This window comes from Euprymna scolopes, chromosome 1 (genome assembly GCF_053919585.1).
Source record: "Euprymna scolopes isolate OS-2025 chromosome 1, ASM5391958v1, whole genome shotgun sequence".
Classification (NCBI taxonomy): Eukaryota; Metazoa; Mollusca; class Cephalopoda; order Sepiida; family Sepiolidae; genus Euprymna; species Euprymna scolopes.
The window spans coordinates 63,940,658-63,955,005 of NC_136482.1; the positions used below are offsets into that span (position 1 = coordinate 63,940,658).

The following is a 14,348-nucleotide window of genomic DNA, read 5'->3' on the forward strand; positions in this document are numbered from 1 at the left end:
TTTTGCAAGGTGTTCACATGTAAAGGAGAATATCATTGTTTTTTTTTGGGGGGGGGGCATGTAGGTGAGCATTTTCATCTAACATAATACTATAATAACAAGTTTTTATATAGTCAATCCACTTTTTATGTATTTAGAATTTTTTGCAACCAATTAACAGACACAGAAACTGAAAATCAAAGAACTAGCACGAAAGTGTTGCCTTGCATATAGCCATGTAAATCTTTAAATTTGCTAATTCAATTTTTTTAAATGAACTGAAGTTAACATTTATCATTAACTATCCAATATAATGTCAAAATACAATAGATTATAATAATGATAATTAAGTTTATTTATCTAAGTTGTACCAATATGTTCTCTTGTGTTATTAGGTGAGAATATGAAATGCCTTAGTGTATTATTTAATAATTGCAAAAGTTCCCTAAACTTAATCCACTCAACTTTTGCAATCACACTTTCATCAGCTTGTCCCTTGCTCTAATCAAGGTAATAAAACTTATATAAAATCTCAATAGTTCCTCCATCTCAATCTTTCTCCACATTTAATTTCTCATCATTGTCTTAGACTTTTTTCACAAAACTTAATGAATTATCTCTCACTGACTCCCAAGATCGCCATGGGCATGGAATATGTGTCTACATTAAAGATGGCTTCTCATGTGGTAGGGATATCTCCAGAGAAGACCCTAATTTACCTTATATGTGCTTCCGGGTTGCACTTGCTTACACCACCGCATTTATATTTGCCCTCTATCGCCCCCACAACAGCGGAGTTACTATCTTTAAAAGTATATCTGAGAAAATTGACCACATCCTGTCTGCTCATCCCGTGGCTAACATTCACATTTGCGGTGACTTCAATGTCCATAATGTGGAATGGCTGACCCACTCAAATAAGACTGATGAGGGGAGGTTCTGTTATGATTTTGCCATTGCCTATGACCTCACTCAGATTGTTGGTGAGCCAACCCGTGTGCCCGATACTACCGGTCAGTATGCAAGCCTTCTAGACCTTTTTCTCTCCACTTCTGAGCTATGCTCATGTTCCCTTCTATCTCCTTTGGGATCCTCCGACCACTCCGTTGTATCAGTTAAGATAAAAATGAAATATAATAAGTCTACAGACGTACCTCTCCACCATACTGTATACCGATACTATATGACTCTACGCTGACTGGGATAGCTTCCATACATTCATATTTAATCTACCTCTCCATTCCATTTGTAAAAAAGATGTGTCCTCTATAGTATCAGACCTGACCGAATGGTTACTTGTAGGCATAGACCAATTCATGCCATCCAAAAAATTCCAACAATTTTCTCCTACAACACACAACATGCTAGGTAACATACAAATATCTGTGTGTGAGGTTGCCAAGCTAATCAAGAACCTTAATTCCAGTAAAGCAACTGGCCCTGACGGTATTCCAATTATAGTGTTAAAAAACTTGCCCCCATACTTACCAAACTGTTTAAGCGTTGCCTTAAGGAGAAGTGCTTTCCAACACCCTGGAAAACCTCCTCAGTATGCCCTGTATTTAAGAATTCAGGTGATAAGTCATCTCCCTCTCAATACAGACCAATGAGTCTCCTTAGTGTCATGAGTAAGTTGCTGGAATGCATATTAAACATAAGTATTCAACCACCTCAGCAGGAATAACCTTCTTAGTGACACGCAATATGGTTTCCGTTCTCCTAGATCTACAGCAGATGTGCTAACAGTTAAATTAGCAAATCTCTCAACAAAGGCTTCATTTCTAGGGCAATTGCTCTTGACATATCAAAGGCCTTCAATAAGGTATGGCATAAAAGCCTACTTCACCAGATTTCCAGCTACGCTATAACTGGAAATGTTTTCTCTATCATTAAATCATTTCTCTCTGATAGGCTAATTCATAAGAGTAGTGGTTGATGGGCAGAAATCAGAGGCCCACAGTATTAATGCTGGAGTCCCTCAGTGGTCCATCCTGGGCCCAACTCTCTCCTTGATCTACATCAATGATCTCTCAAAATACATACTAAAATCATTCGTTGACATCTATGCTGATGACACGACTATCTATGGCAACACATCAAAGGCCGTAAATGACAATGTTCTTTCTGATTCTCTCTCCTCAGATCTTGAGCGCGTGGTACAGTAGGGGAAGAGGTGGCCGGTTACCTTTAATGCATCTAAAACCAAGCTCCTATCATTACATCATAAACGCTCTGATCCCCATCTGGCATCGATTGAAACGAATGGCTCTTGTCTAGGGGAGGCCCCATGTTTTGATAAGCTTCTGGGTTTGACCTTTACTCCTGATCTGAAATGGAACACATACATCAAGTCTGTGGCCAAGGTCACTGGGAAAATGGTTGGATCCTTCTACCGCTCCAGAAGATATCTCACTACTGATGCAATTCTCTATCTATATAAAAGCCAAGTATGTCCAAGGATGGAGTACTGCTGCCACATCTGGGTAGAAGCTGCTAAAAACAGCCTATCCTGCCTTGACAGAGTACAATATAGACTTCGTGGCTTGGTGGGGGATGCCCTTTTCTTTTCCCTGCAACCTCTCTCTCACAGAAGAGATGTTGCAAGCCTGTCTGTTTTATCGTTATTTCCATCTGAGCTCTAGTCTCTGGTCCCCCCTCGCCAATCTTTCACAAAAAACACCCGACTAGCTGAAACCACTGTCAATAATTTTCCCCACTCCTTATCCGTGCCTAAATCAAAACGTAGATTCCATGAACAAAGCTTCTTTCTTAGAACTGCTTGCCTGTTTCCCTCCCGACTTCAACTTGGATGTCTTCAAGTCCAACACAAACAAATTCCTGGTGAACCGCCCCCTTAAGTAATGACACCTTATCAAATCTCCAATACTAACTATTACTACGATACTATCCCATTGATTACTGTACACACACAATAACCCTTATCCCAGAGTGGCTTCTGGGCCTTGATAAGTGGTGACCACCATGTAAACCCCCCCCCCCATAAAAAAAAAAAAAAACTACTTGCAATTCTACTGCATACTTTGTGTATTCAATGCTTACAAGTACCATAAAAGATTATGTTGCTTCCAACTTCTTTTTCACAACAATTTTCTTTCTTAGAACTTTCCAGTGTTACAACCACTGATCATCACTTTGGTCTTAACATAAATTCTCAGACCTTAACTTTCCATTGCTTTTCTCCAACTTATCTGTACAAATAGAACTATTAAAGAAATACTTATAGAACAAAAATCACACAGATATAAATGATATTTTAAGAATAAACATGTTATTTGATGTAATATGAATTAAAAAAAACATTGAAAATCATTTCATTACAGATTGTATAAAGATATTTCATATATTTCCTGCTTTTTATATGCCACTCATCATGGTTTATTATGTTGAATATACTTATGTACATTTTTTTTTTCTTTTTTTTTTTTTTTTTTTAGGCATCCTCATCGACTCATGTCTTACAAATATAGATACAGATTCCAGGCTCCAGATTCCAGCCATTATAACTTATCTGAAACGGAGTTCACAAATGAGAAGTTAGAGAATTACAACTGGAACTATTTGGATCATTTTATTTGTACACGTGGTGAAGGTGATTATAATCTACAAAAGGTAAGTTACAATTGCTGTCTATCAGTCAAGAACCATAAGGAAAAAAAAACATTAAAATATTTTTCATAAGAAAATTTGAGAATGATGTCAGAAAAGCACTTGCATTGCGTCTTCTAATATCGATCTCTTTTTTTAAGTACATATAATATATTCTCCTCACTAAAATATCTTAGAAATCTGTGCATGTGAATTTATATCTCATTTCAACTAAGTTTATTACACATTTTAAACTTTTTGTTTCATTCACATCAGAAAAATGTATTATAAAAGTAAAAATACACAATGTTATGGCTTGGTAATTTTGAGATGAGGACTGATAATTTATTTATTGAGAAGTTACATGATGAGAATAAAATTCAAGATGAGAACAGCAGTCCAAATAATTTAAATGAGACATGTATCTAATATATGAAGAAAAATCAAATTCTTGACGTGAACATTACATTTGACAAATTGATATTTGATTCTGACTAGTCAGTGTATCATTGTATTTTTTCAGTTTAAGTTTTACATATACAAAATTTTGATATTAAAAAGGATTTTATTGATCACATTTTAATAACAATAACGGCAATATTATTTTATTTTTTTAAACTCTGACAATTACGACACCATATTGGATGCTGCTTGGATTACTTGACAGATAATGTGTGTTCTGTGGTTTCATTTCTTTTAATTACACAATCTATGATTTTATATATATATATATATATATATATATATATATACACGCACACACATATATATATATATATATATATACACACACACACATATATATATATATATATATATATGTGTGTGTGTATGTATGTATATATATATATATATATATATATATATATATATACACATACACACACGCATATATATATACACACACACAGTCTTTTCTTTTACTTTTTGTTTTAGTTTTATATAAGGAAAATTACATTGACAAACATTTAAGATTTTTTTTCATAGTGTACTTTGTATAAAATACAGACTCTAAAATGTCACCTAGCATTCTGTTGTCCAGATTCAATCCTTTTCCTTATTCAATAGTTAATGAAGAAACACTTGCAAATTGTGCATGCAATAAATGTAATAATTTACTAGCCCAAGAAAACTTTGCAATGATGTTTTCAGGAGTTTGCATATTTTTATTGCCTTTGTTCACTTTACGTTTGGTTCTCCATCATCCTTGTTCATTATTTGACCCAGATATTTTATTTTTTCCAATTAATTTGAAGCCATATTTTTTAATTTTTAAAAATATTTTGTGTGCATGTAATTTTTGTTGCTCGATGTTTTTACTGGTTATTAGAATATCACAAATATGATTGGCACAACTTTTACCCCAGATGCTATTTGTTCAAATTTGTACAAAATCTTATGGGTATTTATACACAGTAGCTTTGAGTACTCCTCAGCCTCTGATATTTGTAGATATGCATCACTTAAATCAACTTTTGAAAGAAAAATTTCCTGTGAGTCTCACAAATATCTCTTGTGAACTTAGGCAGAGGATAGCGATAATCTAGTACCTCAAAACATTTTTTTACTGTGTTTTTGGAACCTGAACCTGAAACACGAAAGAGAAAAAGGGAAAAGGTTACTGGCAAAACCGTTTGCCATTATGGCCACAAGTGCTTATGACGTGACGTTGCAAAATAAGGTTTTTAAGCATAGTTTTGGTGAATTATGCGTGCATGACTTGCAAAAAACATGTGAAAATGAACCCTCCCTCCTTCCAAAAAGCGGTCCAGTTAATTACCACAAAATTAATCTTTTTTTCTAATTTTCATATATTATGCATCAGAAGGATTGCTCTTTCAGAGGGTACTGATTTCAACCCAGTCTGATGCAGCTGACAAAAGTTTTTAGTAGATATACAAACACATTAACACACAGACATCTTATCTTTATATAATAGAAGAATCTAATCCTGGGTCAAGTTGCTTTCATGTTTGTACAAAGTTTTTAATATATTCAACTTCATCACATTTAGCAATTCTAATAAAGCTTCTTTTAATTTAATTTTTTACACTGCAATGTGTACTTTTGTGGCCCAAGTGATTGCACTAAAATACATTTTCACGATTTATATGGACAATATTTGTACTAATGCAGCTGCTGACACGTCGTTTAGGAGGCAGATTATTTATCCTTTGTTTATCAAATTTAGCTAAGGAAGTAATTTTCTTAATTATTTTTCTAATATGTGACTCCACATTGTTCAATGTCTTTTAAATCTTGACAAACACTAATAAAATGTTGGCAGTCCTTTGTAATTTGTTAAAATATTAAATCAGGTTCGTTCTCTATTTTACTAAGAACCCTTTTAATTTCTGTATCTGTATTTAATAATCCTTGTGCAGACATAAGGCATTTAAAATTGGTATTATTATTGGCTTGCCTTTCTGTTGGATTTTATCTGCTATGCTGAGAGGGGGATCCTGGTAACTGGGCAAACGTACATCTCTTTATCACCCACCCAGGCTTGCATCTGGAGAGGCAACTCCAGCTTTGACGGTATAGCCACAACAGATGCTGCAGTGCATCAAATGCAGAAAACTATTGTCTCATGAGACAGAAGGTTGCCATCACCACTAATAATGTGTCTGTTTTTAGCACATGTCTATGGCAGGAGTTGCTTTTTTAAGAGTCCCACACCATCATTATCTGCAACAGAGATGAACTATCAGGTAATTAATGCATAAGTTCAGTCATTATGACATTGCAATTTGCAATCCCCTCTGATCCATTTGGATGAAATAAAAAATAAGAGACATTACTGTTAGAACACCTCTCATATATATATGTATATTTAGATGATTGTATTTCTTATTGCAAGATAAATTCTAAATCTCTCAGCAAGAGTAAAAAAAAAAGCTTGTTTTTGTATTTTTGATTAACACACAATAAAAAAAAAAAAATCAACTGACCTGTTTTTTTCTCTTCCTTTGAGGTAAAAATTACATTTCTAAACCTTGATTTGAAATCTGTTTTCTCCTACAATGTTTTTTTCAATCCTGTTTTGCTAGTGTTTTTTTTTTTATGCAGATTTGACACTTTGCTTGTTAAAAATCTAGTTTGATAACTTCTCACTCTATTGTTATAATTAAAATTATCCAAATCATACAATGAAAGTTTTTTATTCAAAAATCCAACATTCCTGCTATATTTATAGTAATATTGTATCCAAAATAAATCCTAGTTTTTGTTGCCAGTGTTATGTGCAAAATAAGTCTGGATTATAATGTTTGAAATACTTTATCGCTGCCTTCATCATAACTCTCAGGAGTCTATCTACTCCTGTAATAGGGTTAAATCACTATAACTCTTATTTAAATGCAATTTCAGTTATACCAGCATGCATTTCTGTTCCACTATATAAACTCTAAGAATAGTTTTAGACATGATATATTTATTTGTTTTTTATAAATAAAATCTTATACACAGATGAATTTGAAAGTGCCCAAAATAGTCTTAATAGGTCCTGCACTACTGAAAAAAAATAGTACTTGTCTTCTTGCTAGACATTCAGTAGTATAAGGTTAAAAGGATCAAGTGTGGAGCAAGTAAGTTGATGATTTTAAAATAATATAAGCTTAGATTATTTTAATACTTATTTGCATACTTAGTAGAATGGTTATGAGAAATAATTTTAGATAAATAGTTCATTATTATTTTTTTTATATGTGAGTGATAAGAATAAATTAAAATTAATTATAGTCGTAATATTAGTAATAATAATGGTAATAAAAATTTAAAAAGTATTAAAAGTTATTTAAAAAATTATAATTTGTAATTAGTAAAATGAATCTACCTATATATGAATTACTACATATTTTAGCTTATAGTATTATAAGTAGGGCTATGACAACAAAATATTTTTTTTCATTGTATATATCTGACACACCTAGACAGTTAATCAATTGAGAGCCACATCACTCTATATAAAAGCATATAAACTATCGATGGATACACACTCGAGTCAAAACAATAAAAAGTATATGCTGTTGTCGTAGTCCTAAGTTCTCTCTCTCTCTCTCTCTATCTATCTATATATATATATATATATATATATATATATATATATATACACATTGTAGAGATTAGAAATTTAATTATTAATAGTTAAGGATTAGAGCTAAAAAATTTGCATTAAAAATTAGAATTAAAGCATTATAGTTATAATAATATATTTATATGTTAATTATATATAAATTATAATCAAAACCTTAGGTATAAAGTGAAGGAAAAACTGAAGAAAAGAGATGAGAAATTGCTAGGGGGATTTTTGTCTTATGCCAGTAGCTGGCCATTTTGCACTATGCAACAAAAAGGTACCACTGACATTCCAGCCTTTTGCCAGTCCTTAATAATACTAATGCTATTTTTAATATATGTGGAATTTATTTAAATAAAATACAAAGAATTTATACTGAGCTCATCCATTCCTTGTGGTGAGTAGGAATTATTTTTGTATATTTATTTAGGCTTTTTAATGTATATTAACAAAAAAAAATATAAAATATACAGCAATGCTAGATAACCCTGTTAATAAAAAAAAAAATACTTTTAATAGAATTCTTAGAAGAATCACTTTCACACTATTTTAATTTTAATTAAAACTATTTTTTTTTCCAGAACATGAAATATTGGCGCAGTAGGTTCTTTTTGCTTCCTTGTAACAATGCTACTAAAAAAATATCGGAAACTCAAAGGTTTGTTAACTTTTTGAAAAATATTTGCTTTGGGGAGGGTGAATTATTTATAAAATTTTATGTCTAAAGAGTTTTATTTATTTTAAGAATGAACTATTTTCATAAAATTAAAAATACAAATGAAATTTGATCAAGACAAAGTATGAAGTCACTTCATGCAAACAGTTACAAAAAACGGAAGATGATTATTGCAAAAATACCAAATGTTTATCCTGATCTTGAAAAGATTAAGATTATAGGTAGGAAGAAAACAGTGGGAAGAGAGTTCTACAAATATGCAATTCTTGGAAAGAAGTTACTGGAATATGAATCTGTATTATGAGATATAAAAACTGAACTGGTGAAGACTACTAGATAAACAAGCTGAAACAAAGGAAGCAGTAGACACACAATTCTGGAGAACTCCTGTCATACTAGAATTTATAAAAAAATCTGTCAAAATGAATAAGCCATAAAACAAGGAAACAAACCAACAAAAGAGAAATTTCACAAGCTGGCACACCAAAGAACTCAAGAATGTATGCTCATCACGTTACAGACTGCGGTAGGCGTTAAAGAATGATTAACCTACAAGCCTTATGTCTTACACACTAGTGGGAATCAAACTGCTACTCACAGTAACACGAACATAGTAAACCAATGCACATACACGCTACTAAATACTCACATATGTATATTAGTTACATAGACATTATTAACACTATGAACATATTGATGCACACGTTTTTAAGCATTGTGACTACTTATACAACATTCCTTACCAAAAACAAGTTTGCATAAATGAACACTCACTGAATGAAAATAACTTTTATATTCGTATAAAATTTTAGATATAAAAATCTTTTGTTATAAAATTTCGTTTTTCTCAATTTTTTATTTACAAAACTTTGTTTTATGTTTTAATTAGCACTTGCTAACTGGTGACCCTTCTATTTTTGCAAGGTTTCCTTTATTTCCATGTTAATATTTATACATGCCCATATATATATATATATATATATATATATATATATATATATATATATATATATATAAAAACCAAAGAAATTAAGTTATTGGACTAAAGGAGCGATGTTAATTTATATTGTTGAAAAAGTTGGAAGTTAATTTATCATTAGAACTTTATTTTTAAGCAATATGGCAAACTCTACACACAAAACGTCCTTTAGAGAACAGCAACACATTATCATTAACTATCAAGAAAAAGTCAATTCCAGAAATTTCGGATATTGTTCATGTGTTGTTTATCATGTAATTACCAAGTATAAAACCGATAAAATGTTGGATGCAAAAGTAAAAACTTTTGAAAACATTGCAAAAAGATAAAAGAATTATTAGAATGCCCGAAAACACCGTTTAGAAACTGCTACATCAATTGCTTATAAATTTAATGAAGAGATAGATAATAAGAACTTAAGAAAATTGGTTGCTTGCATGGGAAAATATGCAGGATTTCATGCCTGTATTCCAGCTTCAAAGCCTCATTTCAAAGTGAAACCAAAGGACATGGATGGAGTATATGAGAGAACATGTTTGATGCACAATGGGATACAATTCATTTCAGTGATGAATCCAAGTTTAATGTATTTTGTCCTAAGAGCAAAATTTACATAGGCTGTATAACAGGTGAAAGATTGTCTTTTCAATATGTCAAGGAAGCCCTTAAGTTTGGTGGCAACAGTGTGATAGTGTTGGGAATGATTTCATCTGCAGGAGTTGACCCTATTATCTGCATATATGGCAATATCAATGCTGAGATTTACAAAAAAAGCTTCTTTAGTATCATGATGAAATTACACACTGATCTGTATGAATCTACTATTTTCATGCAAGAAAATGCACTTTGTCACAAGGCTCAGAAGGTTATGACTTTATTTAAAGAAGTTATCACTTTAAGTGGCCAGCCCAGAGCCTCAATTTAAATCTAATAAAAAGTGTTTGGAAGGTAATTGGAGAAATGACTCAGACATCCAAAAACAGTATCAACTATGGGGTTATTGAAAGACGAATGGGAAGGTATTACTGCTAATTTTTTGCAAAGAGATTTATTAGATCATTTGGTTAGTGATGCAGTAGCAGTGTCAGAAATTTCGTGAAAATAGTGAATAATTCCACCCCATCTTTCCAAGCTTATAACTCCTCGAAAAATGTAATTCAAGCCCTAATTTTTTTTTCAATTAAAGGAGCAAGGACCAAGGTTTTATTAAACAAAAAAACAAAAAAAAAAACAATGTGTTTTTTTTTTAAAAAAAAGGTTTTAAACTTCGGACTTTACAGGTAAATTTCTAAAAAAGCGATTTTTTTTTTGTTTTTTTTGTTTTAAATTTGAATATATTATTTATTGACCTTTTCTCTTCAATTTGTGATATATAAAACTCCCCGACATAATTAATTATTTACTTTTTAATAGACATTTCAAAATGAGAGGCGTGAATTATTCGACCCCCTGTCTTTCCAAGCTTATAACTCCTCGAAAAATGTAATTCAAGCCCTAATTATTTTTTCAATTAAAGGAGCAAGGACCAAGGTTTCATTAAAAAAAAAAAAAAAAAAAAAAAGACAAAAAGACAAAAAAAAAAACAATGTGTTCTTATAAAATAAGGTTTTAAACTTCGAACTTTACAGGTAAATTTCTTAAAAAGCGATTTTTTTTTTTTTTGTTTTAAATTTGAATATATTATTTATTGACCTTTTCTCTTCAATTTGTGATATATAAAATTCCCCGACATAAATTAATTATTTACTTTTTAATAGACATTTCAAAATGGGTGACACTGGGGGGGGGCGTGAATTTAAAAAAAAAACGTTTATCTAAAATATTATATTCGGTTTATTGGAAAGAACATAAAATTTCACATTGACCCTGAAAATATCGTAAAAATAGAATCAATAGAAAAATTTTGATAGATTTTTAAAGTTTAAAAATTGAAAAATATTGAGTTCGGAAAATTCATTACTGTTTTTAAAAAAAAAAAAAAATATTTCTATTACTTTTAAAACAACTGTAATAGTTTATTTTGGAAGTATAATCCATAAAGAAAATAAATAACCCACTTTTAACAGAACAGAGAAATTACGAGATTTTTATATTGTATTCGCAGTTTCGTGTTAGGGGTGTCAAAAATTCCTACAAAAATTCTGATACTGCTAGTGATGCAGAGAAGTCATTGAAAACAAAGAGATTTAACCCCAATATAAACATTTTATTGATGTTTTGTTCACAACCAAGTGTTAATAAGATCGTTCCTTAACTTTTGTCCAATAGTTTATTTCCCTTGTTCTGATTGATCCTTATTTTTAAGGAAACTATTATGTAAAATTTTTTAACTTTGTATAATATTTATGCATTACATTCTAATCTTTATTCAATAAAAATTTTATTGCTAATCAAGCATTATTTTTTAAGTAATATGCATATTTATGTTTATCTTGTTTCCATTTTTTTATTTTCATATTCTTCCTTCATTATAACTTTTATACTCAATTTATATTAATTGTATGTGTGGTTCTTGACAATACCCAAAGATGCTGTTGTCATCCAAAATGACCCTACCAAAACCAGGGATCATGCCATAAGGCTTCCAATATTGAGACCGATGTAGAATTATAAAGGCTCTCAATATTAGAGCAGACAAAGAATTATTAAGGCTTCTAATAAATATATTTTCTATTTACTGCTTTTTTTTTTTATTGTATATAACCTATATATATGTGTGTGTTGGTACCGTAATCTCTTTCTATTAAGGCATAATGTGTCTAATGAGGTTTATTTCATATATTAGCAAAAGAAAATGGCTGCTTTATAAACTAAAAATGGTTTCATGATTTTCGCAGTTTTTTATTTTATTCATTTATTTTTTTTTCAGTGCTATTCCAAAATGTGATATTTATGAAGAAGTTAATCAGAATTTATTTAGTTTCATCCGTTTTGCTGAATTTTTAAACAAAATTAAACGGACTCAACAAAATCGCCGAAATACCAAAGTAAGACTACCTCACTTGTTTTTGCTGTATAATTATCCTTTTATTTTTGTTTCTAAAAAAAAATGTTTCTCATGATTTTTCTGAAGTTAACATAATGAATAAATTCCATTTATATTTCTTTTGTGAATAAAGATAACGTCAGTTTTGATATTTTATTTTTAATTCTTAATCATTTTTTAACTGAATAGAATTTTAGTGTTTTCCCTTTTTCATGTTGCAGGCTTCTAGTCAACATATTCAGAATGCAGCAATTTCAGGAGCAAACTCAGCCGCCACCGCCGTCCAAAGTGCTGCTGCTGCTGCAGCTGTGGGATCAACAACTGCAGGATCAGCAGCTGCATCTTCTGGTACATCAATTCCTGGTGGAGAAGGCAGTGTAGCCAATAGCCAATCAGGAACTGCAACCACAGAAAAGTAAATTTTGGTTGTGATATGTTTCACATCTATTTGTAAAATTAAAAAATAAAACAGCAGGTGGCCTTCCTGCATTTTTATTAGTATACTTGACAAGATGTCCACCTGAAATAACCCTGAATCTAACCCTATACCTTTCACCACTTATAATATAGAATATATTTTCATTAAATTTTTTAACAAATTTTAGTATTTAAACCATTTTAACCCTAACATCTTCAGCCTTATAATATTCTGAAAGAAAACAAAATCTTCCTATGTGTCATGGTGGCTTACTTTTGAGAACAAACAATCATAGATGTTTGTCTTTTAAGTTGGTTGGTTGTTTTTGTTTTATGGCATATCAACCCATTTCAGGTTATTTAATGCCGAATCTAGTGATTTTGAAGAACAGTCTTTTAATACAATATATATATATATCTATATATTTTTTTTTCCAAGTCAGTTTCTATTTAACTCATAGTTTGGACCCTAACAGGTACTACCACTTTGGGTCAGAGTGGACCTAGGAGCAATTGCAATTAAAAGGTGGCTCCATACTCCCAAAAGCCTGCAAGCTGAGGCCTCACCCTTGGATATAGTTTGAGGTTATATCCAGGACCCTTTTATTAAGACTTACACCTAATAATTAATGTGACTCTCTCTCTCTCTCTCTCTCTCTCTATATATATATATATATATATATATATATATATATATATATACACAACAAACCAACTGTATTCCAGGATGTTATCTTACCATTTATTACTCTCAACATGTCCACTCTTGACAGTATCTTTTTTGTAGTGAGGAAACAATCATATAATTATGCTAATTTTTAATATTTCCTGCACAAACTTCAGAAAATAAGGAACTTTAAAGTTAATAAGTTCCTACTTTTCTGAAGAGTTTGTGCAGGAAATGAGGTACTTGTTTAGTTTAATAGAGACATTGAAAAAAAAAATCATATTGTACGTACCAGTTACAGAATTCAGTTCTCATAAAAAATTTCACTTAATTTAATCAAGTAGTTTTTATAGAAGAAAATAAAATTTTTATTAGATCGATCGTATCCTGGCCATCTTATTTTATGGACGAAGAGGTGTGCTTTAAAATGAAAAAGGGATTAACAAAGGACAAAATGAAAAAGGGATTAACAAAGGACAAAATGAAAAAGGGATTAACAAAGGACAAAATGAAAAAGGGATTAACAAAGGACAAAATGAAAAAGGGATTAACAAAGGACAAAATGAAAAAAGGATTAAAAAAGGACAGAGAAACTCTGTAAAATAAATGAAAAAAAAAAAAAAAAATTAAAATATTTATCTAGGAATTTTTTCTGTCCATGTTTCAAAATCTCATCAAATTTAAGCAGCGATTGGAGTGATCTCCCGTGATGCCTCTCTCTCCTTGTCTGTTTTACAAGTTTAATTTTTAACAAGGAATATGAATCAAAAGTGTATCTTGCTTTATCCTTGTCTGATGAGAAAAGTTCAATGATTTAATTTTTTTCATAGCAATACAAAAGATAGGTCTATTCCCATGAGAATACCGATAGCTTTTTTCAGTAACAAGTTGCTGACAGTAAAATGACAATTTTGGATAAGATGCTTTACATGTACATTAAGAGACTAGTGGATTTACACA

General features: G+C 30.9%; 1 protein-coding gene across 3 annotated transcripts in view; it reads left to right on the forward strand.

Moving 5' to 3' along the window:
- The window catches only part of LOC145300993 (GATOR complex protein Iml1-like), a 204,016-nt gene that overhangs the window by 163,174 nt on the left and 26,494 nt on the right, over positions 1-14,348 (forward strand). For all 3 annotated transcript variants that reach the window (XM_080144538.1, XM_080144559.1, XM_080144549.1), the window contains 4 exons: positions 3,435-3,609; positions 8,245-8,321; positions 12,188-12,305; positions 12,526-12,719. In XM_080144538.1, coding sequence (XP_080000664.1) covers positions 3,435-3,609; positions 8,245-8,321; positions 12,188-12,305; positions 12,526-12,719 — 564 coding nt within the window. The remainder of the gene's footprint in view (positions 1-3,434; positions 3,610-8,244; positions 8,322-12,187; positions 12,306-12,525; positions 12,720-14,348) is intronic.